At 36.5% G+C, this 23,434-nt stretch overlaps 3 protein-coding genes across 3 annotated transcripts; all 3 read right to left on the bottom strand.

The window, feature by feature from the left end:
- Positions 1–483: 483 nt before the first annotated feature.
- On the bottom strand, positions 484–4,242 carry LOC136809321 (uncharacterized). The gene is made up of 3 exons (XM_067065841.1): positions 4,145–4,242; positions 2,787–2,835; positions 484–2,114 (listed from the first exon to the last, which is right to left on the bottom strand). The coding sequence occupies exons 1-3, from the start codon at positions 4,202–4,204 to the stop codon at positions 1,642–1,644; spliced, it is 582 nt and encodes a 193-aa protein (XP_066921942.1). The 5' UTR covers positions 4,205–4,242; the 3' UTR covers positions 484–1,641.
- Positions 4,243–10,360: 6,118 nt separating this feature from the next.
- LOC136809320 (uncharacterized) lies at positions 10,361–13,076 on the bottom strand. Its single transcript, XM_067065839.1, has 3 exons — positions 12,978–13,076; positions 11,950–11,998; positions 10,361–11,186 (listed from the first exon to the last, which is right to left on the bottom strand). The coding sequence occupies exons 1-3, from the start codon at positions 13,038–13,040 to the stop codon at positions 10,708–10,710; spliced, it is 591 nt and encodes a 196-aa protein (XP_066921940.1). The 5' UTR covers positions 13,041–13,076; the 3' UTR covers positions 10,361–10,707.
- Positions 13,077–17,874: 4,798 nt separating this feature from the next.
- Positions 17,875–22,889, bottom strand: LOC136809319 (cell surface glycoprotein 1-like). The gene is made up of 4 exons (XM_067065838.1): positions 22,730–22,889; positions 20,142–21,968; positions 19,757–19,906; positions 17,875–18,118 (listed from the first exon to the last, which is right to left on the bottom strand). Exons 1-4 carry the CDS (start codon positions 22,800–22,802, stop codon positions 17,964–17,966), a joined length of 2,205 nt encoding a protein of 734 aa, XP_066921939.1. The 5' UTR covers positions 22,803–22,889; the 3' UTR covers positions 17,875–17,963.
- Positions 22,890–23,434: the final 545 nt, after the last annotated feature.

The raw sequence follows: 23,434 nt of genomic DNA, 5'->3' as shown, positions 1-23,434 counted from the left end.
GTAATTTACTTACTGGACTAAGTCATTCCTTAATTTCATTAAATGTTAACTTTTAACTTAAATATGAGAATACAGTACGAGACTAAAGTTGTTACAAATTTGGAAAGTGATTATAAAAAAGTTGGTGAATTTGACATCGGTAACCAAACAAAAGTTTATCTTTGATATAAGAATACAATACAAAAAGTGCCGAAAATTTGCAAAATGAAAACTTTTAGCGTTGACATAATAATTTACGTTTTTTTTATAAGAACATCCAAAACTTTTGAAGCTTTCAGATGTTCTTTACTGTTGTTATCACGTTCTTATTTTCCCCATTTTTGATGTATTTTTGTCCTTTTTCCTAAGAAATTGGTCCGCGAAGCCTTAAAATGTTCTTAAATTGTTCTTATAATTTTGGCCATCGAAGCCTTATGTTCTTATATGGTTTGTTTGTTAAAAAAAATGTGTAAAAGAAGAAAAGTGTTGAAAATTTTCAAAATGTCACGATTTACAAAAAAGTTACTGACTTTGACATCTTTAACCAAACCAACTGCTGGCTTTAATATATTAGAATACAAAAAGAAAACTGCAGAAAATTTGACAAATCATATATGAACTTGACATCGCTAACCGAACTAACTTTCAGTTTGACAAAAAATACAAAAAGAAAAGTGCTAAAAATGCAATTTAATTTAAAAGTATGTACAGTGCAAAAAGTTGGCGATTTTACATCGCTAACCGAACGTACTTCATAGCTTTGATATAAGAGTAACTAACCTAGTCAACTTATAAAAAAAAATTACAAAAAATTGGTGAGCTTGACATCGCTAAACGAACTAACTTTTAGCGTTGACATAAAAATACAAGAATGTTGAAAATTTGCCAAATCATACTAAAAAAATTACAAAAAGTTTATGAACTTAACATCGCTAACCGAACCAACTTTTAGTTTGACATAAGAATACAAAAAGAAAAGTGCTGAAAATGCAATACCTTATCGGCCCTTTTTACGCCGGCCTTAATCTAACGCCGGCCCTTCTACGCCGGCCCTTTCGTCAGCCACAGCCTAATTTTGGGCTTACGCCAATTAGGGCCGTAAATAACGCCAAAACTTGTAAAATTCGCTTTTTAGGCTGCAAAATAGTAAGTATTAACTAAAATTTACATTAAAATGTCATCTTTCATTATTAAACTGTTGAAAATCATTGATTTTCGTGAAGTTTTGGATATAGAGTAAAAAAATGGATAGTTTTCATCCTTTTAATTATGCTTAAAATCCTTTGAATTGAGAAAAAATTAACGCCGCTTTTAGGTAAAAATTGCAAAATTTTGGCCCTTTTTGCGCCGGCTCTTTTAACAGCGGCCCTTATTACGCCAAGAGCCCAAAAATAACGCCAATAAGGGCCGGCGTAAAAAGGGTCAATAAGGTACTATGTAAAAATTATGTACAGTGCAAAAAGTTGGCGATTTTACATCGCTAACCGAACGTGCTTCATAGCTTTGGTATAACCTAACCAACTTATTGCTTTGATATAAGGATACAAAAAGAAAAGTGCTGACAGTTTGCAAAATGATAAATAAAAGTTACTAAAAGTTGGTGAATTTGACAGCACTTACCGAACCAAGTTTTAGTTTGATATAAGAATACAAGAAAAAAAGTTACAAAAAGTTGGTGAATTTAACATCGCTAACCGAACCAATGCATACGGGATACCATGGGTCCGCAATGTAAAATTTCACATCGTAAAATTGTTTAGCTTGAGTATTTAACATGCTTTCGACTTCCACTCCATCGATTTCGAGTGAAGCTTTGTAAACACCACTATTTATGTATCGTTGTTGGTATTTGACATGATAGTTAACTCCCAGTTTGACATCCTGTCTATGAAAGACACTAATCAAGTCACCATTTAAATTCCAGTAAGTAACCACTTGTTTCCAGCCGGAGTTGTAAAAAATAGCAGGAATGCGCGAGCCATAAGAAAACCTATCTTGGCCTGTAGTCACGTGAATGATCGAACACCAAAAATTATCAGTATGATCTTCATTAATTTGAAATTTGAATTCTAAACTCCACTCTGTTGAAGTTCTTTGAACCAAATATTTCACTTTGTCCTGTGTTAACATCTCAACTAAATAGTTAGAAAAGATTACATTTCATTCTTAGGCCATTCATACCGTGAAAATCACATGCCGAGATCACATTCCGACCTGTGACCACTAATCGCGATTCTATTCAGCGCGAAATCAAGGCAGAGAAAAGTAACCATCGCAACAACCCAAGATCTTGGATTTAATTTGAAGTTGCTATTTTTATTCGTGTGGTTGAAAACACAACTTAAAAATGTCATCAACACTTTAAAAAAAAGTCAGCGATAGAGAACTATAACATGAAGATTTGTCTATTACTTCGATTCCATTGAAGTAAAATTACCATAAATAATAGTTTAGTATTTACTGTTTAGCATTTACATTTGGGAATCATGTAGAAGATTTATTTTGAAAGAAACTCTAATATGGTAATTTGCTCTTCACCTATTAGATTGATACATGGCCGATATAAGTTCTACACTTGGTCGTCAGAGGTTGATATTTTCTTTGAAAACTCAGCTTCTGATACTCAGAGTACCATCTACACAGAGCCGGTCCTAATAATTATAATTTGATTTTTTAATTGATTATTTTGTGTATTAAGAAATGTGTTTTGAGGATCTTGCTTTTCGATAAATCTCTTCAGCAAGTATACTCTTATCTGTGTCTAAGTGCGACTTATTTGTAGATTATAATAAAATAAATTTACAAACCTTCATCGATAATAGTGACTGATCCAACACCATGATTGTTTTCAGGAATCTAGCAGGAAAGCAAAACGAAAAATCAATAATATGGCTGGTGTGAATTGTGTGATAATAGACCATTTCACGTCCGAAAGGAATAATGTAGGACCGTGCTTTAACAACGATTTGATGTCGACCTAGCCTATACTAGACGTCACCCGCGTTTTTTTTTACACAATTAACGTCTATTCCACTTTGCCACTTTTTCGAATGTTTTGAGCCCGGGCTTTCGGGCTCTAAACATTCAATTTTTTGACGTCACTTTTAACTTTCGAAGCTCCTGCAGTAGCGAAAAAATCGAATTTGCGTCAAAGCACTTGAAAGGCTTCTATTTTTAGAAAATCGTTTAAGTGGAACTCACTAAGAAACGAGATGAAAAATCCCGGTTTTTAGTGAGGTGCTCGCTAATGTCGACCTAAAGGGGACCTAAAGTTTTTGCGTTTAGCTGACAGGGCGTTGTTATCAATTGTTTATATCTAAAAAACTATGGAAGAACCATGAAAGAATTTTTAGAATCTCTCGATATTGGGAAGATAATTCACAGGTTATATTGCGGAAAAACTTGCATGTGAGACGATTGATTCAACATAAATTAACGGAAGGGATAAATTGTAGATATTATTCCGTAACAATGATCGTTTTATCATATAACACCCATATTACTGTATTACATATATTTTAAACGACCCTAGTCTAGCGAAACATCTCAAATCATCTGATTACTCAATTTTTCCTTATTTTGGATTGTCAGACTATTAGGAGGGTGCTGTTTCAATAAATTTTAATCTTGAAGCAATACTTTTTGTACCAAATTTGGAACAGATGTTCCCTAGTATGAATATGAATTCATGAAATACTCATGAGAATCCTGTCAGCGGACTGTTGAGAAAAGCTCTACCGTAGATACAGAAACATTAATTATTTAGAGGGAACCGACCTTCTTATGCATAATAAAATAGCGTTAAACGTCAAGTCGAAATGCGACTTTGACACTAAGATCAATATATCATTAAAAAAATTGGTTCATTGATTCCCTCTTTTAAATTGATTTCTAGAAAAGTAGCGTGGTGGGTTGAATAAATCTGGAGAGGTTCTTGGGATTTTTGGCCCCCCCCCCCTTATAAAAGTAAAATATTTTTGTAAATCAATTTTTTGGCTGAAAACTATTGTATAAAATATCGGAGGCGCCGACATTAGTAATCATAGGTGACTCATGTCTTTCGACGCTCCCCCCAAAAAAAAATTAAAAAAATCGGCCGCTGTAGGGTCCAGCTGCCTCCCCCTATCACCACGCTACTGTTCTAGAACCAAACAGCGAACCTTACCTTAGACGAACATTTCCCCGTTACAACACCAACAAAACATATTATCAATGACCAAATCATATCAGATTCACTTTGCTTTTATTTCATATTATTTTAAAATTCTTCAAAAAATTTTATATAAGATAAACGATTAGTGACTAAGTTTGATTTTTTGAGGAACAATCACACCCCTTTCTTACAGACCCTCTGGTACCCCTTCCCACTTGAAAAATTAGCTAAAATATCGACCCCGGTGGAAAATTATACTCTCATTTTTATCCCCGTTGAAAAGAAAATCCTCACTGCTAAATATTTTGCTACTTTTTCAATTTTCACTGAATTTTCTAGCTCGAAAACAATGAAATCCAAATCTTCAGCCATAATAAAAAACATGGGAATATCAATGCTCATCGAGTTTTGGTCTGTTATTTTTATCCCCACTGGTTTAAAACAGAATTTCTACAGGGTCTGTGAGAAAGGGGTGTACAATCAGATAATCTGAGATCTTTTCCACGTCTGAACTCTTTTTTTCAAAGTTGAAGTATCACAATTTGAAATTTCTAAAAATTCTTTTGTTAAGGCGATAATAAAAAAATGTAGTGTTTCCGGAATGCGGATGAGGGAGAAGAGCTTTCATGCATAAAATTTTTTTGTTGTTGCTTTTTTTGATAACTTAAGATTGTTGAAATAGAACTTTAAAGGGTAGCTTTTATGTACAAACAGTATGAAGTAAGCCCTAAATACTAATGTATCAACTACTAACGAACAAAACCTGATTTACAAGCGGGAATATCTGACCAAACGATATTTGATAGCTTGAACAGTCAACTTGATTTTTTTTTATGATGAACCATATAGATGAACCCATAGTCTGCGGCCGGGTCAGAAAATTATTATTTTTCACCCGGCCGATTTCCGGAAACACTACATTTTTTTATTTTCGCCTAAAATTCTAATTTTTTACTTGCTAAATATATATCAAAACATCTGAAACAAATAGATCGCAAATCCAAACTTTGATTTCTGATATATCATTTATTCCCTTTCATCGAGCAAGCACTCTTTTGATGAAAATTCATCAAAAAAGTTTAATTTTCTAGACATGTATCATGTTTACTATAAAGCTCAGTTAAAGATACAATTTTGAATTTATTCTTTTTGAATTTACAATTGTCGAAATGAATCTAGATCATTTACTTGGTTCGGTTACTATAGTTTTTGTTTCTAAGGAATATATTTTTATTTTTACATAAGTGTTCCCGTTTCATACACATACTTAGCAAAATTCCATGATGGTGATATTCTTAGCATATTATTAATTTTTTTACCATTTTCATCATGGACATTCTTATAAAGTGTATTCTTATAAAAAAAGCGTGTATTATGCTGATATAATCAAAAAATGTTTTTCTTTTTCTCTTTCCGACCCATCCCTATTGCTCAACATCCGTGCCGATTCAATATCAAAAAGCTTGTAAATTAAAATTGATGAGTAAGCAAACGATATCACTCTTATTTAAAAACAAAACTTTTTAAACACAGTCATAATAAAAAACTCTGGTCTACAATCGGCGCCGAATTACATTGGCATTTTGGGTATTTTAACGTTTTTCAGAATTTAAAGATCGGACGAGAATTGCAGTTTCAGTACTTCCATTTTGTTGCATTAGATTTTCGGGAGGGGTTAAGTGGGTTCCAGGCTATATTCTCAGCCTTGTTGGAACATTTTTGAGCTTTTAGATCCTGATACCCTAAGGTCTTTATTGTCAAATTTTCTTTTAACTGTTAACAAAAGAAAGAAACAAAAGTTTTCCAGACCGAGGTTTGTTATATTGACTATGATTTAGATCTATCTCATTATAATTTGCAGCGGTAAAAATTGTTTTAACTACTTTTGATAGAATTCGAATTGGAGATTATCAGATCGAAAAAATTTCAAAAGTATTCGAAAAATAAAGAAAAAAAATCGACTTAAAAGACTTAGGATCTCGGGGTCTAAAAGCTTAGAAGTGTTCCACCAAATTGTAGACTGGAGTCGTTTATAATGCGTGTAATACAGTAGTATAGGCGTTATATGATAATACGATAATGGTTACGGGATAATATTAGTTTGCATAAAACTAAAATTTGTTCCTTCCTTTTTGTTTTATTTCTACTATATCTGAATTAGTCGTCTAGCTTGCTAGACTACCAAATTGCAATTCTCGCCCGAGCTTTAAAACGTTAAAAAGTGACAATATATTTTGGCTGTGATTGCAGATAACACCTAGTACCACCTACACACCCCTTCTCATAACGTGATAAAGTGATACAATGATAAACTTTGTCTTTAAACATTTAGACGTGATCATAGAGAATTCCCAAAAGTCATTGAATGTAAAATACAGGGTGTCCCGAAAAAAAGTATCGAAGATCTTGTAGAAAAGTGCTATAGCTATCATTTTCACTGAAGTGAATCCTTGATCATTGAACGTCATCACTGTGAAAAAAATTCTCAAAAATAATCATTCAGTCAAAAGATATCAAACAAAGTTGATTGACGTCTAAAAACGCTGTTTTCTGCAGTTTTTTGCTGCTATTTTGGGGCCAATCACTTATTAACTTTGTATCATAACTTTATATTGACTAAATATTTTTATGAAACTTCTTCACAGTGATGACCTCCTAAGATCGAAGAATTTTCCAGTGAAAATGAAAGTTATAGCACTTTTCTACAGGATCTTCATTTTTTCTTCTTCATTTTCATCTTCATTTTTAGAATTTTTTTAAAGTTTTTTTTTATTTCAAATTGTTCCACTCACTAATATCTTTCCAATATGATACCAAATTTATAAAGATTGAAAAATTCCTTCAAAAGTTATAGGTAAAAGAAAAACCCGGGGGGGGGGGGGGGGTACTTAGGCAAATGGAGGGTACGGTATGTGCCGCCCTTAAGGGTACCTTTTTTGGACTTCCAAAGTCCCGCTAAGGGTCGGAAAAATCAGAAAATCAAATTTCAGTCCCAGTAAGGGTCGGAAAAAAAGGAAAATTTCAACTTTTTACCCCCTGAAAGATCGAAATTTGGTCAAAATTGGTCAAATTAGTCCCGCTAAGGGTCGTAAAATTCCCAAAATTTTCCTTTGTTTTCTCCTTTTTAGTCCCGGTAAGGGTCCAAAGTTCGAAAGTCGGGCGGCACCCCCCGTCAGCTCGCAATCCTAGTACCCCCCCGGGAAGAAAAAAGAGTGCACATTTATCGTGAATAGACTTTAACACGTCTATAGAAAGAAAGTTCTTGTGTGCGTTTCACAAAATTTGCAAATGTTTATCAAAGTTTCTCTCTGTGTCATATTAATTGTCATAGAGACATCTTTAATGAATAACTTTTACAAAAAACAATTCTCAATAACTTTAACGTCATGTAAATTGTAAAGAAAGTTACACCGGGTTGTCGTGACAGCCTGTAATTGCTTTCTTGGAGATAAAATAGATCGGATTCAGCAAATGAATTTTTATCGCCAGATTTCCAGGCTATTTTGACAAGATTTCCAAAACAAGGCACAAAACCGCATATTACCCAAATTCTATCAAAGGTTACAGCCTGCTTTTTTGATTGACTGCTGCAAAATATACTGAGACGATATTCACTCGATCTTTATCCAAATTTTGGAAATTCACGACCCTTTGAGAGAGGAATTTCGTGAGTTTTGGACCCTTATAGAAACTCTGAGGTTGTGAAAAAGGGACACTTATGGCTCGCACATTCCCGACACCCGGTTTGCCTAAGTACGCCCCTTCCCTCCCCAGAGGAATCTACCTTATTCATCGACTTTTAAGACTAACCTGATCAATAAAGTTTAAGTCCTTTCACATGGAGAACTGAAAGATACTGAAAAATAACAAAGAAATATGAAAGCATGGGGACTCCGCTCACTGAAATGATATTTCCTAGCTGGCACACAATGTTGTTACAACGTTCATCTAACGTTATATGGACGTTGTGAACATTAGATGAACGTTGAAACAACGTTGTGTGTCAGCTGGGTTCTTCACATTACTGAAACAAAAGTTTCTGATTATTATTAATTTGGACCCGTAACTCGATTGTCTTTGTCTCCAATCCTGGTGGAAATTTTTGTTGCTATCAATATCTCAATGAGGGTAGAAATTTTATTGTTCCCGTTTCTCAAAACGGCTTTAGAGTGCGAATTTTTCTATCAAATTTCATTTAGTGATGGATTAAAAGTTATTCTGACATTAGGACTAAAATTTTAAAGTTCTCAGCCAGTGGGGGTAAAATTAACAAACTGAAACTCAATGGGGGTTAATATATTACCATATTTTTTATGGCCGGGGATTTAAATTCTTTTGTTTTCAAGTCAGAAAATTCAGCGGAGACGGAAAAGATATCACAATATTTTGCAGTGAGGATTGGTTTATTTGATTATTTTCAATGGAGACAAAAATTGGAGGATGATTTTCCATCGGAGACGATTTCTGGCCAATTTTTCCAGTGGGTAGCATTCCCAGTGGGTCTGTGAGAAGGCGGTGTTGACGGCGGATAAAATTTTCATCTTCATGAGCTTTAATTTGAGTAAGTGAAGCCAACCATTAAGATGAAGTATTAAGCCCCCACGCAACCTCGTCCCCTGCGCATTATCAGCTTTTTTATGCTTTAACTATATGGCGCTAGATATTCTCTGGCGTCCATCAGTAGTATAAATAAAGCCTGGGATACACGAGCACGAGGTTGGCCCCCACGTTAAGTGATGAGATTTCAGCTCCCAAAGTACTTATCAGAAGGTTCCCCGAATATTCCAATCATCGCTAGCCCCCACCTTTTTGGGGCCTATTGGAGGGTGCAACTATAGATTTATAAAGCCCGAGGGGCTATAGATGTCGTACTTTTGCTGAAACGTGTTCCGTAGTTAGGTAGAAAATCCTACCTAGGTCACGTGACATCACAATAGTATTTCAATGCTTGACCAATCAGAAGCTTCCCGGGTTTTCGAAAACAAAAGCAGCATTATTATTTCCGATGTTCAATTTTTCTTGCTAGGAAAAGCTTATAGCACGCCATCTAGCCCTTTGGGCTTTATAAATATGGGTGCAACCCTAGCAGGGGGCTGACGTATGGTATAGTTATCTTTTTCTAAATGTTTAAAATATTGAACAACTAGAAGAATATTTGACACTGTGAACAATAGTCATGTCGCAAACTCTTTCATCACGAGGCGACAAAAGCTCCTGTTGGGCTAAAAGGAAAATGAATCGGGAATTTTAAGTATTATCGCATAGACAGAATTTTTTTTAAATTCTGTTCTCAAATTCATTGTTGAACCGTTAAAATCGATATTTTTCCACAATTTTTAGACACTTTACAGTATTCCCTTTTCCTAGTTTGAATAATTACCCAGCTGGTACACAACGTTGTTTCAACGTTTGTTTAACGTTCACAACGTCCATATAACGTTAGATGAACGTTGAAACAACGTTGTGTGCCAGATTGGTACGTATGGGCTTGTAACCACCGTCGAATTGCAAGGGTCCAAATTTTAAAACCGGCTCCTCGCGGCTTTGAGAAGACATAGATTACATAAAACCCAGCTGGCACACAACGTTGTTTCAACGTTCATCTAACGTTATATGGACGTTGTGATCATTAGATGAACGTTGAAACAACGTTGTGGGCCAGCTGGGAAGCGCTATTCGCATGATGGAATTATTATAGACACTGGATTAACAACCTGACTGATTTTTACCGATTTCTCATGTTCAAGCCTTGTCCGCAGTGATAACATTATTGTTTACCCTCCTTCCACCATTAAAATGATAATCTCATAACAAACTTTTAGCTTTGATATAAGAATACAAGAGGAAAAGTGCTGAAAATTTGCAAAAATGATAATAAAAAATTACAAAAGGTTGGTGAACTTGACATCTTTAACCGAACCAACTTCTAGCTTTGATTTAAGAATACAAAAGAAAAAGTGCTTGAATTATTATAGACACTGGATTAACAACCTGACTGATTTTTACCGATTTCTCATGTTCCAGCCTTGTCTGCAGTGATGACATTATTGTTTACCCTCCTTCCACCATTAAAATGATAATCTCATAACAAACTTTTAGCTTTGATATAAGAATACAAGAGGAAAAGTGCTGAAAATTTGCAAAATGATAATAAAAAATTACAAAAGGTTGGTGAACTTGACATCTTTAACCGAACCAGCTTCTAGCTTTGATTTAAGAAGAGAAAAAGTGCTTGAATTATTATAGACACTGGATTAACAACCTGACTGATTTTAACCGATTTCTCATGTTCAAGCCTTGTCCGCAGTGATGACATTATTGTTTACCCACCTTCCACCATTAAAATGATAATCTCATAACAAACTTTTAGCTTTGATATAAGAATACAAGAGGAAAAATGCTGAAAATTTGCAAAATGATAATAGAAAATTACAAAAGGCTGGTGAACTTGACATCTTTAACCGAACCAGCTTTTAGTTTGATATAAAAAAAATAGAAGAAAAGTGCTGGAAATTTGCAAAATAATTAAAATAAGTTACAAAAAGTTACAAAAAGTTATAGAAAGTTACAAAAAGTTACAAAAAGTTGGTGAATTTGACATCGCTTACCGAACCAACGCAGACGGGATACCATGGGTCCGCAATGTAAAATTTCACATCGTAAAATTGTTCGGCTTGAGTATTTAACATGCGTTCGACTTCCACTCCATCGATTTCGAGTGAAGCTTTGTAAACACCACTATTTATGTATTGTTGTTGGTATTTGACATGATAGTTAACTCCCAGTTTGACATCCTGTCTATGAAAGACACCAACCGAGTCACCATTTAAATCCCAGTAAGAAACCACTTGTTTCCAGCCGGAGTTGTATAAAATAGCAGGAATGCGAGAGCCATAATCATGAAAATCATTATTTCTACCTGTAGCCACGCGAATGATCGAACACACACTACTTCCACTATGATCTTCATTAATTTGAAATTTGAATTCTAAACTCCACTCTGTTGAAGTTCTTTGAACCAAATATTTTACTTTGTTCTGTGTCAACGTCTCAACTAAATAGTTAGAAAATAAAAGATTACATTTCAATTTTGGGTCATTTTCACTGAGCCAATTTCATTGTGTCCAGAAGGATCAGAAAAGCAGATCGTTCTTTTATAACCTAATAATATTTAATGTTTAATTTTCAAAAACACATTTTAATTAAATTTTGAATTGATTATTTTTTCCATTGAGAAAGTGAGTTCTGAGGATTTTGCTTTTCAATAAATTTGTCCCGCATTTTTCTAAACACGTTGTATGATTTCTAAATAATATCCGCCGTAGTGTAATGGGGATCTAGGAGGTCGGTGTCTATTTCCTACTCGGTGCTGTGGTTCACTTGCCAAGCAAGTGAATGTGTTTTCGCCCGGGCTATTCCATCAAAAAGCCTGTCGGTGGCTGTTATACCTTATCAGCCAAAACTTAGTCGGCCTTAATTTTAGTCGGCCTTAATTTTAGTCGGCCTTAATTATTAGTCAGTCCTAATTTTAGTCACCAAGCCAAAATTTAGTCACTTAGGGCCGACTAAGTTTAGGGCGATAAGGTAGGTATTATCTATGCTAAAATACACCTTGGATGAGGAGAAAGTGCACTGGCCGTGTCCCCTAATGGTTCAGGTCGGATTAATGCACTTAAACCCAAAGAAGTAAGTAAGTAAGCAGTATGTAAACCATAAGACAATTCTAACGAGACGATTCTTGGACCACTCTATACAGGACATGAAGGTATCCTCTGTGAAGCAGTAGCCAGTCCTCATAATAAAATAGATTTACAAACCTTCATCAATAATAGTGACTGACCCAACACCATGATTGTTTTCAGGAATCTAGGGGGAAAGCAAAACGAAAAGTCAATTTTTCAAAAAAAGATGTCTGGTGTGTGCACGATTTTTTATAAGAATGGTGTTTTTTCTTTTCATTATGGATATTCTTAACTTTTTGGCGAAAATCGTCCTGAAATATTCTTACAGTATTCTTAGGTTAAGATCAAAATTTAACTTAGATTTAACATGTAATACACGCAAAATATTGAGCGTCACTGGGGTATTATTGCCAATTTACAGGTGAAAATGCTAAAAAAATGGCATTCTTAGGTTCATTTGTTGAATTCCATGATGGTGATATTCTTACCATATTCTTAATATTTTGGCCATTTTCATCATGGACATTCTTATAAAGTGTATTCTTATAGAAAAAAAAGCGTGTATTAGTGTGTCGATACTTTAGGTGATCTGGAATACCCTATTTTGACGATGACTTTATGTTGATCTAATGTTTTTTTTACGTTTAATTTAACCAACGAGGAGGGGGGTCGTTATGGGGCTCATAGCTGTCAACTCTCCCGCATTGGGCAGGATACTCCCGCGTTGGGCGGGAGACTCCCGCATGCCAACGTTTTCTCTCGTGTGAAGAATATTCAGCCAAATCTCCCGCATTTTTAGGATTTTTTCCCGCATCTCCCGCATTTCCAAAAATTTTTTCAATTTCCTGAAAAAAAAATCTAATTTAAAAAAAACGGAATGGCAAAATTTCCTGACTTTTGAAAATTGGGACGAAAAATTCCCCGATTTGTCCGATTTCCCGAAAAAAAATTTCCGATAAAATCGGATTTTGCGAGAAAATTCCCCTTATTTCCCGATTTTCCGACTTGAAGCACTCCCGCATTTTTTTGAAGCGAAGTTGACAGCTATCGCGCTGTCATGTCGTCAAGTCGAAATGACACTGACATCAATATATCACTATGAAAGATCTGTTTGTTCATTTCCTCTTTTATAAATTGATTTAAAACCAAACAATAAACCTTACCTTAGACGAACATTTCCCCGTTACCACGCCAACAAAATATAATATTATCGGTGACCAAATCATACCATTCACTTTACTTTGGTTTCATATTATTTTAAAATTTTGAGAAATTACTTAGACAAATAAAAAATTAGTTACTGAGTATAATCGGTAGTAGGCCGTGGCCAGTGGATTGTTATTGTTCCAAAAATAAAGAAAAAATTCAAAATGTCTGTGACCAACTTTTTGATATGTTTCTTACTCAATTTGAGGGTGCTGATTTCAAATTTGAATGTTACCAAGCTTGAAAACCCGCAATTTTTGCATAGTTTGCGATTTTTTTGCGTTTTTAGGCAAAATTGTAAGCCCTGAAAATTTGTGATTTTTGGGGGTCTTCAAAATTAAAAAAGACCTATACCATGTGATAGAGCTCTTCAAACTGAGCAAAAAAATGTATAATATCAAAGTCTCAACTTTTCTAGATCAAAAGTTATAGATGATTTTAAAGGGACATAACAGTACTTGCGAAATTTGTAAACAAACTGTATGCAGCGGATACAAAATCAAAACAAATGTCACATGTCAAAATAAAAATCAAACCAAATATGGCTAGTTTTTATTGTTCAATTGTTTTACAAGTTTGTTTTGGACACGTGATTTTCATTGTTCTCTTTAATGACACGTGGTTCGCGCAATGTTTACATTTTAATACTGTAATGTTCCTTTAAGGTCAAAAATTGATTGAAAACAGGGAATTTCCCCATAATCTGCATAATTTATGCAACATTATAGCACTTTTTTACCACATTCTAATTCCGAATCAGCACCCTCAAATTGACCAAAATCAATTCTAAAAGCTTGGTCACGGACATTTTGAAAAAAAGTGAAACGTTTTGGTGGCACTGTTTTCAAAACAGTTTTCCAAAAATGGGTTCTTATCACTGACCTTTATTATATACTCTGGACAAAGTTTCTTATCTTATCCCCGCCAAGCAAAATCGTCGATCGGAGTTTTTTGAAAGTGGTACTCTAATGGTTGCACTACTCAATAGTAGTGTAAATGCATTGATGAAGTTGCGCCGTTAAACGTTAATTTTTAAAATTGCAATGTCTTCTTTGCGGGTACCACTTTCGAAAAAAACTCTGATTAAAGATGGCGGATATAGCATTGTCTAGGGATATATATAAAGGTCAGTAGCGGCCTGGCTTAATTTTCTTGGTGGTGCAAAATATGAAATTGGCGCCCCTGGTATTTTTGTCCTTATTTGCGCCCTCCACCATTAAGTGAAAATATTAAACTGTAAGAGCAGTGACTGGTTGAAAGTAACGCCCGAAATCTCTGAGTTAACAAACTTTTATTTATACGAAGGTGGTGGTAATGATAACTTGATATCTATTTCCTTGTTATTTCCTGGTCTTACTTTATCTCCATTAAAGATCAATGGTTGAAAGAGGGCCCGAAAATTCGAAAGTTGTCAGGAATAAGGGTTCTTTGTAATACTGGCGCCGCAGGCAAAAAAATTTGGTGTAAGAGAGGTCAAAAAGCTTTAAAAGACATTCTAAAAAGGAGAAAGTTTCCGCATAAGACCAAAAAAAACACAGAGAGCAGTTTCGATCAATCTCTCATTTTGGGGGTTAGCATCCTCTTTAACCCCTGGTGGGCACACAACACTTCTCTTGCTTTGACTTTTCGCAATTCAATGATGATAGTAGAAAAAATTCGTAAAAGAAAACAAAGCGCCGCAGGCGAAAAAAAATTATGTCAAAAAACGTGTCAAAAGGGCGCCAAATCGCCCAAGCAGCAAACATCAAAAAAAATTTTGGCGCCCCCTTGAAAAGCTTTTTTGGCGCCCCTTTCAGGTCGTTCTGGGTGGTGCACTGCACACCCTGCACCCCCTGCCAGGCCGCCACTGATAAAGGTCACTGGTTCTTATATATATATCTTAAAACCCTTTAAGATGAAACTAATAGCTCACAAATCCAATGATTTCTGGTATATTATGAAACTCATTTGATAAAATACATCATCTACTTCAAATCTTCAAACTATTGAGAAACGATTCAAACTTTTTAAAATTTTCTTTGAATGTATCATATTACTTTAAAAATTCAGTAAAAGGGACAATGATTTGAAATTTCAAATTCATTTTTTTTTGAATTTACAATTCTTGATTTAAATTTTGATTGTTGACTTTGTTCGGTTACTATAGGTTTTGTTTTAGGAAAAATATAGGAAAACAATCTTTATTCAATCTCAAAGAGGCCCCCCCAGCGGACCCAAAATTCACGCCATCACGCCAATTTTTTTTCGATTTCACGCCATCACGACTGAAAAATTTGATTTTCACGATCACGCCAATTTTTTTCGATTTCCCGCCATTACGCCTAGAAATTTAGTTTTCACGCTCATATTTTGTTATATAAACTTAATTTTTGCCCACATATATGTGTGTTTGGGCATTCTCATATGCGTAAGTCAAGATTATATCATTTTTCCTATTGAAAACACCCGAAAAATCTGGAAGAAATTTGATCTCTGTTTTTCTATTTTTAGTAATACAAAGGGGTCAAATTCCAGGTTTTTTTTGGTGTTTTCGATAGGAAAAATGACGTAATCTTGACTTGTGCATATCAAAAATTGTTGGACAACTGGTCACGACTGAAAAATTTGATTTTCACGATCACGCCAATTTTTTTCGATTTCCCGCCATTACGCCTAGAAATTTAGTTTTCACGCTCATATTTGTTATATAAACTTAATTTTTGCCCACATATATGTGTGTTTGGGCATTCTCATATGCGTAAGTCAAGATTATATCATTTTTCCTATTGAAAACACCCGAAAAATCTGGAAGAAATTTGATCTCTGTTTTTCTATTTTTAGTAATACAAAGGGGTCAAATTCCAGTTTTTTTTTGGTGTTTTCGATAGGAAAAGTGACGTAATCTTGACTTGTGCATATCAAAAATTGTTGGACAACTGGTCACATCAAAGGGCACCGGTTTGAGGGCTGAGGTATATTTGGGTAAATTGACAAAGCTCACCGTGGTTGGGTAACGGAGAAAATTTTTGAATTTTGAAGGGTTCAAAGTGCTATTTTAGGACCCATTTCAATTCAATTGGAAAAATAATTCATGTAAAAATAATGGAAATCTTTTAAAAGTACAAGGAACATGAGGGGCCATGCCCCCTGGTCCCCCGTTGACGGGACCCATGGGCATTAATTGTGAATTAGCGTGAATAGTTTTCAAAAGGGGAACGAGGAGGCGCAACCATGGTTTGCGCCGACGGGAGAAATTTTCAATTTAGTATGGCTAAAATCGCCCTCATTTACTCTCTTTTTCCCAAAATATTATTTAAACATCATAGGATTCCTTTGATTAATCTGCTTAAAATTACACCTCATAATAAAGTTGCTTCTTTTTGTTTAAGGCTTTGTTACAAATGTATGTTTTCCTGAAATAAAGGACCTGATGTCTTTGATGCATCTATAAGAATAAGCATCTAAGAAAGAGAGGAAAATGTTAGTTACGGAGGAAGCGAAACCATGGTTGATGGGGAAAATTTTCAATTTTCGACCCTCTGATAGCGTTCGACTTTATTTTGAAGACTAGCTAGCAACTGCAAAAAACAATCGGAAGTTACAAGGATAAATGGCAGATGAATAGAACTGTTTGCACCGTTTCTTTTATGTTTTAAAATGAGATCTATAGGAGGCCCTACCAGTTGGGGCCGACCAAGAAAATTTTGAAATTTAAACCCTCTAAATTGGCTAAAATGGACATAGAAATACGATTCAACTAATTAATATAATTTTCACGATCACGCTGAACTGCAAATTTCACGCCATCACGCCTAAAAAAACTCGATTTCACGATCACGCCGACACTTCATTTTCACGCCATCACGCCGTTTTTTTCAAAATTTCACGCCATCACGCCACGAAAAACCCTCCATCACGCCATCACGCCAACCGCTGGGGGGGGCCTCCTCAAAGTAGGACCCAGACAAATTAAGGTACGTCCCAAATTTACCTTAATTTTTTATCACCGTTCCCACTTGTCAAATCGTGTCATACATCGAAAGATGCAGGTTAGAGTGTAGATTACTAGAGTGGCATAATTACAAAATTAAAAAATGGAAATTAAATATGTCATAATTAATCTTTTAACCCCAAAAAAAAGTTAGGCAAAAACCAAAAAATGTCGACGTCAGCAAAACTTTTTTTTTTTAATATCGCCAGTTTGACTTATGGTACAAACATGAAATGTTTCAAATCTTGCTAAATATTTGTAAAGACAACCCATCGTAAAATTTAATGTTTCGTTGACCACATCCCACAGCTTAATTTCATGGCACTTCAAGCCTCAAACTTTTTTGTTCTTATTTTTTGGGCATTTTAACACTCTCGTGTCCCAGACCCGGTCAACTGGTGATGGGGAAAAAAAATTCTATTTTTTGATGTTTTAAGTTTAGTACTCGTCGGTGCTTTAATGTAGGGGGGATAAAATAAGCAGGGAGGGAGGAACTTTGGAAGAAAAATCATAAAATGGGGGGGGGGGATTTGATGATCACGTTATATTGGGGTGATTTCAGTGAATTTCGAAATCAAAAAATAGAAAATAACCCTCCCCCTCTACAAACAATTACACACAGAAGAGTAATCAAAAGTTTTTGTGTTTTAGATCCTGTGTTTAACTTGAAGCTTACATAATCGCACCTGAAATATAACAATAGAAACACAGGCAAAATATTGCATTATGATAATAGAGTATTTCATATAAGAATGTCCAATTAGTGAATAAAAATTAGATATTTTATTGTTGTACGAGTTGGAAATATATTGTTGCAAAAAGTGTATGGTTTGAAAAATATTATTCAAAAAGAAAACAGAAAAAAAAGACAAAAACTGAAGATATAACTTGAAACTTGTGTCATTCTTAATCACTGTATTGAAATGAATAGTTAGGTAACAAAAAATGTTTTTCGTCACCAAAAAATATTGACTTAGTGGTATTCTGCTAATCCGTACATATAATATGATAATGGTCCACCAACACCTTCCCAACAATTATTGGCTGGTCCCAATCTGTCGTAATCTTGCTCAATATTTGGTCCTGACCAACATTCACCGTAAAATTGAATGGCAAACGTCTTGTAACCTATGACGAAGAAAAATTGATTAAGAAAATACCTGTATCCAGGGGGGGAAGGGCTAAAGGTGACTGACATACCTTATCGGTGCTTCTTACTGGCCTTAATTTACCGTCGGTCCTCTTTACGCCGGCCCTTATTTGGCCTTATTTGGCCAAGGCTCGATTTTCTCCATTTCTCGCGCAGTCCTAATTCAATTCCAATCCCTTACGCCGGTTTTCATTACGTCAGCGACGAAAAAGATGGAAAGAAGTCATTCCATTGACGTTAAATGAGGGCAATGCAACGACTTTAGACAACCCTCACAATTCGAATAGGTAGAGTGAAAAATGGACAGTGTAAACCAGAGCTAAGGCTTCCCAAAGTATACGGCGCACTGTATGGATTTAGATAAAAATACTATCAAGTCTACTTCTAAGACCATCCAGATTCAGGCCCCGGCTGACTATTTCATCACAGAATCGTTTGGATCTTTTTTCACACTGCAGAAACTGATGCAAATACTTAAAGGCTTTTTCTCCCATTGTAGGTCTAAACTTTTGAGATTCCTCTTTCGTATTCCTCAGTCCTCATTAGATTCCTCAGCTGCAAACAATAGAATTCGAAGATTCTAGAACTTTCTACCTGTGAAACGTTCTACTTTTAAAATGCTTGTTTCCATGTGTTAAGTTAAGTTCACGCCCACCACCCGTATGGTTGCTACTCCCTGTGTGATTAAAATTGATGTGAAATAGGTCCGAAAATAGAATATCCAACCTCTCAGAATTCTATAATATTCGCAAATTGTGGCTTAAATCAATTGATAAAATGTTTGACCTCTTCAATTACATGCTTTTTTTATAAGAATATTCTTTATAAGAATATTCATGATGAAATTGGCTAAAAAACTAAGAATATGCTGAGAATAACACTATAATGGAATTTGGCAAAAGAACCCAGAAATGCCTTTTTTAGATCACTTTAACTGTAAACTGCAAATTATCACCAGGAAGGCTCGATATGTTCACAAAATACCCAGCTGACACACAACGTTGTTTCAACGTTCCTCTAACATTATTATGGACGTTCAGAACGTTAGATGAACCTTGAAGCAACGCTTATGCTTCATCATTACATGTTAGATAGAATTCCGACTCTAACCTTAAAATAAACTGTAAGAATATTTTAAGACGACTTTCCCCAAAAAAGTCAAGAACATTCATGATGAAATGGAAAAACACCATTCTTATAAAAAAACGTGTAATCACTGAAGCTGCTTTAATGGGATTAATTTTCACGGGGATTAAATTTCGCAGATTTCGCGGATTTGGAAGTCCCAATGGACATTTGGAAGTCCCAATTGGACATTTGGAAAGGCCTCATCCGTGAAATATTCCTAAACAAAACTAAGAAATGTCAAATAAATACTTTTAGAATGTTCACATGCAACAAAGAGGCGATAATCATGCGTATTACAAGAACTAACATGCATGATTTGACAGTAAAAGGCACAAAATCGTGAAAATATTGTCACAATGGTGCCATCCGCGAAATTAATTAAGTCCCCGCGAAGTCTTGAAATTTCGCACACGAGCTCAATCGCAAATTTTAATCCCCGTGAAAATTAATCCCATTAAAGAAGTGGTTCCAAGATTTGGGTAACATACCATGATCTTTAGCAGCGACAGCGCATTTTTCGATGGTGGCATCCATATCATACCAGTCAATTTCACTTCTGTAGTTGGCAAACATGTGTGGGAGAACTCGGTCGTGCTTCAAATCATTGAAACAACCTAATCTCCAAGCTTTACCATTACCTAATGATTAAGATAAAAAAATAGGATAACATTTACCTAATTCACCGACTAGATAACAACATATTATCCTATTATGAAACTCTGTTGGTCTGTATGTTTTATATAATATATTTTGAAAGTTGATCTAAAAACAAGCAAAACCTTTGAAAATTGTAAAATCAAAGAAATTCAATATCAAATAGATCAACTTTCTTTTCTTTGTTTCAGTGAAGTTTAAACATCAATGTCTACTTACCAGCAAGTCCTCCCTGAGTAGGATAGTGGGTTGGACCGTTTGTTGTCGGTGCAAAAGTCTCTGGGGCTGCTGTGGGAGCTTCTGTTTCTGGGGCTGCTGTAGGAGCTTCGGTTTCTGGGGCTGCTGTAGGGGCATCAGTTTTTGGAGCTGCTGTAGGAGCTTCGGTTTCTGGAGCTGCAGTAGGAGCTTCTGTTTCTGGGGCTGCAGTAGGAGCTTCAGTTTCTGGAGCTGCTGTGGGAGCTTCGGTCTCTGGGGCTGCTGTAGGAGCTTCGGTTTCTGGAGCTGCTGTAGGAGCATCAGTTTCTGGTGCTGCTGTGGGAGCTTCGGTTTCTGGGGCTGCTGTAGGGGCATCAGTTTCTGGGGCTGCTGTAGGAGCTTTGGTTTCTGGAGCTGCAGTAGGAGCTTCGGTTTCTGGAGCTGCTGTAGGGGCATCAGTTTCTGGGGCTGCTGTGGGAGCTTCAGTTTCTGGGGCTGCTGTAGGGGCATCAGTTTCTGGGGCTGCTGTGGGAGCTTCGGTTTCTGGAGCTGCTGTGGGTGCTTCGGTCTCTAGGGCTGCTGTAGGGGCATCAGTTTCTGGAGCCGCTGTGGGTGCTTCGGTCTCTGGGGCTGCTGTAGGAGTTTCGGTTTCTGGAGCTGCTGTAGGGGCATCAGTTTCTGGGGCTGCTGTGGGAGCTTCAGTTACTGGGGCTACTGTAGGGGCATCAGTTTCTGGAGCCACTGTGGGTGCTTCGGTCTCTGGGGCTGCTGTGGGAGCTTCGGTTTCTGGGGCTGCTGTAGGGGCATCAGTTTCTGGGGCTGCTGTTGGAACTTCGGTTTCTGGAGCTGCTGTAGGGGCATCAGTTTCTGGGGCTGCTGTGGGAGCTTCGGTTTCTGGAGCTGCTGTGGGAGCTTCAGTTTCTGGGGCTGCTGTAGGAGCTTCGGTTTCTGGGGCTGCTGTGGGAGCTTCGGTTTCTGGAGCTGCTGTGGGAGCTTCGGTTTCTGGGGCTGCAGTAGGAGCTTCGGTTTCTGGGGCTACTGTTGGAGCTTCGGTTTCTGGGGCTACTGTTGGAGCTTCGGTTTCTGGGGCTACTGTAGGGGCATCAGTTTCTGGGGCTGCAGTAGGAACTTCAGTTTCTGGGGCTGCTGTAGGAGGCTCAGTGGGTGGTTCGGTTGGTGGCTCAGTTGGCGGCTTAGTGGGTGGTTCGGTTGGTGGTTCAGTGGGTGGCTCGGTTGGTGGCTCAGTGGGTGGTTCGGTTGGTGGTTCAGTGGGTGGTTCGGTTGGTTGTTCAGTGGGTGGCTCAGTTGGTGGTTCAGTTGGTGGTTCAGTTGGTGACTCGGTGGGTGGTTCGGTTGGTGGTTCAGTTGGTGGATCGGTTGGTGGTTCAGTGGGTGGCTCGGTTTGTGGCTCAGTGGGTGGTTCGGTTGGTGGCTCAGTGGGTTGTTCGGTTGGTGGTTCAGTGGGTGGCTCGGTTGGTGGTTCAGTGGTTGGCTCAGTTGGTGGCTCAGTGGGTGGCTCGGTTGGGGGCTCAGTGGGTGGCTCGGTTGGTGGCTCAGTTGGTGGCTTGGTGGGTGGTTCAGTGGGTGGTTCAGTTGGTGGTTCGGTTGGTGGTTCAGTGGGTCGTTCAGTTGGTGGCTCAGTGGGTGGCTCGGTTGGTGGCTCGGTTGGTGGTTCAGTGGGTGGTTCGGTTGGTGGTTCAGTGGGTGGTTCGGTTGGTGGTTCAGTTGGTGGCTCGGTTGGTGGTTCAGTGGGTGGTTCGGTTGGTGGTTCAGTTGGTGGCTCGGTTGGTGGTTCAGTGGGTGGTTCGGTTGGTGGTTCAGTGGGTGGCACGGTTAATGGGGCATCAGTTCCTGACAATATAACAATTATTCAAGAATGATCTTAGACACTACTTACGTTAATCAAACAAACTCGGTCAAAATATATTGAGAATTTTGGTTAATTCCTAATAGTTCATATAAGTTCATGAAAAGTTCAATTCGACTAGACGTAACCATGGAGAGTAAGGTTAACAATCTAAGAAATTATTTCAATCTTCTAGTAGAAATATTTATAGTAGATATTATTTTATTTAGTTCAGTAGTTGCCATAAAGCCATTATGGTAATAACCGGGAGGGCACATTGCTATACTAAGTAGATATTATTAAAAAAATAGTTTCTTTTTCCTTAAACTACTATAATATACACTAAAGTTATCGAAGGGCCATAAGATGGAGTAGTGAATTTCACTTTTACATTAATTATTAATTTGATAGCTGGATAGGTTGAAGTTTTATGGCTCTTGGTCCTGTATGTAGTTTTTATTCCCCACTTTCTTTCCAGACATTGTGGTGTGCTGAGAGACTTAAAAGTAACTGTAACTACACACATCTGTCTCACAGCCCGGCCGATTTTTTTCCCACAGTGGGGAAAAATTTCTATCAAACTTGTAACCAGGTCAAATAATCCAGTGAGGATCATTTTTCAATTAAATTTCAAATGGGGATTTTAATAAAATCAATTTCCCAATGAGGCTGAAATTGTCCCACCTGGGACGAGATTTTCACCAAATTTTCCATTGGGGTGGGGTTCCGACCTGATATGTGACACAGGGATGTATACATGACCTACCTACTGACAATGGTGCTTGCTGAGTCTGATAAACAAGAAACCCTAAAATAAAGAAGGTCAAATTTATCTTCATCTTTACGACTTTCGAATCTTCTACCAGTAAAACCAAAATCAGAAATAATGACCAGACGAACTGGCCCAAAGAAAATAAGTAAATAAATCTAGATTCGAAATGATGTTAGTGTTTATGTTTGGCACCTAGTCAATTTGATAAGAATTTACTAATTTTTATAATAATAATAATGGAATTTTTATAAAGAAGAATTTTCGAAAGTTGCTGAAAAGATTCAATTGTATGAATTTTATTTATTGACTTGGGCAATTTATGGATAAATGAACAAATTTTGGTTGAATTCGAGGGAGGTTATAGGAATATTCTACATTCTCTTTGGATGTTTTTAATTTTTTGAGTTTTAAGCCTTATTTTTACCATATCGGGACCATCATAAGTAATTTTGTGCAATTTCTTACGAATTTGATTGTTTTAGACTCTATAAAACCTATGAAATATTCTGAGCTTGTTCTTGAGATCTTGGCCATCGAAGCCTTATTATCTTATATAGTTTGTTCTTATAAAAAATGTGTATTGGCAAGACGCGTACCCTAAACAGGGAATCGCGTTGACTTGTTACTTCTTAGATTGGTGCTACAAACAAGAATCTCTTTCAAAAGTTTAATTTCAATTTTTCATTTAATATCATTTTA

This window comes from Clytia hemisphaerica, unplaced genomic scaffold (assembly GCF_902728285.1).
Source record: "Clytia hemisphaerica strain Z4C2 unplaced genomic scaffold, Clytia hemisphaerica genome assembly, whole genome shotgun sequence".
In the NCBI taxonomy this organism is placed as follows: Eukaryota; Metazoa; Cnidaria; class Hydrozoa; order Leptothecata; family Clytiidae; genus Clytia; species Clytia hemisphaerica.
The sequence above is the reverse complement of the archived record's forward strand: the minus strand, read 5'-3'. Positions and strand labels throughout refer to the sequence as shown.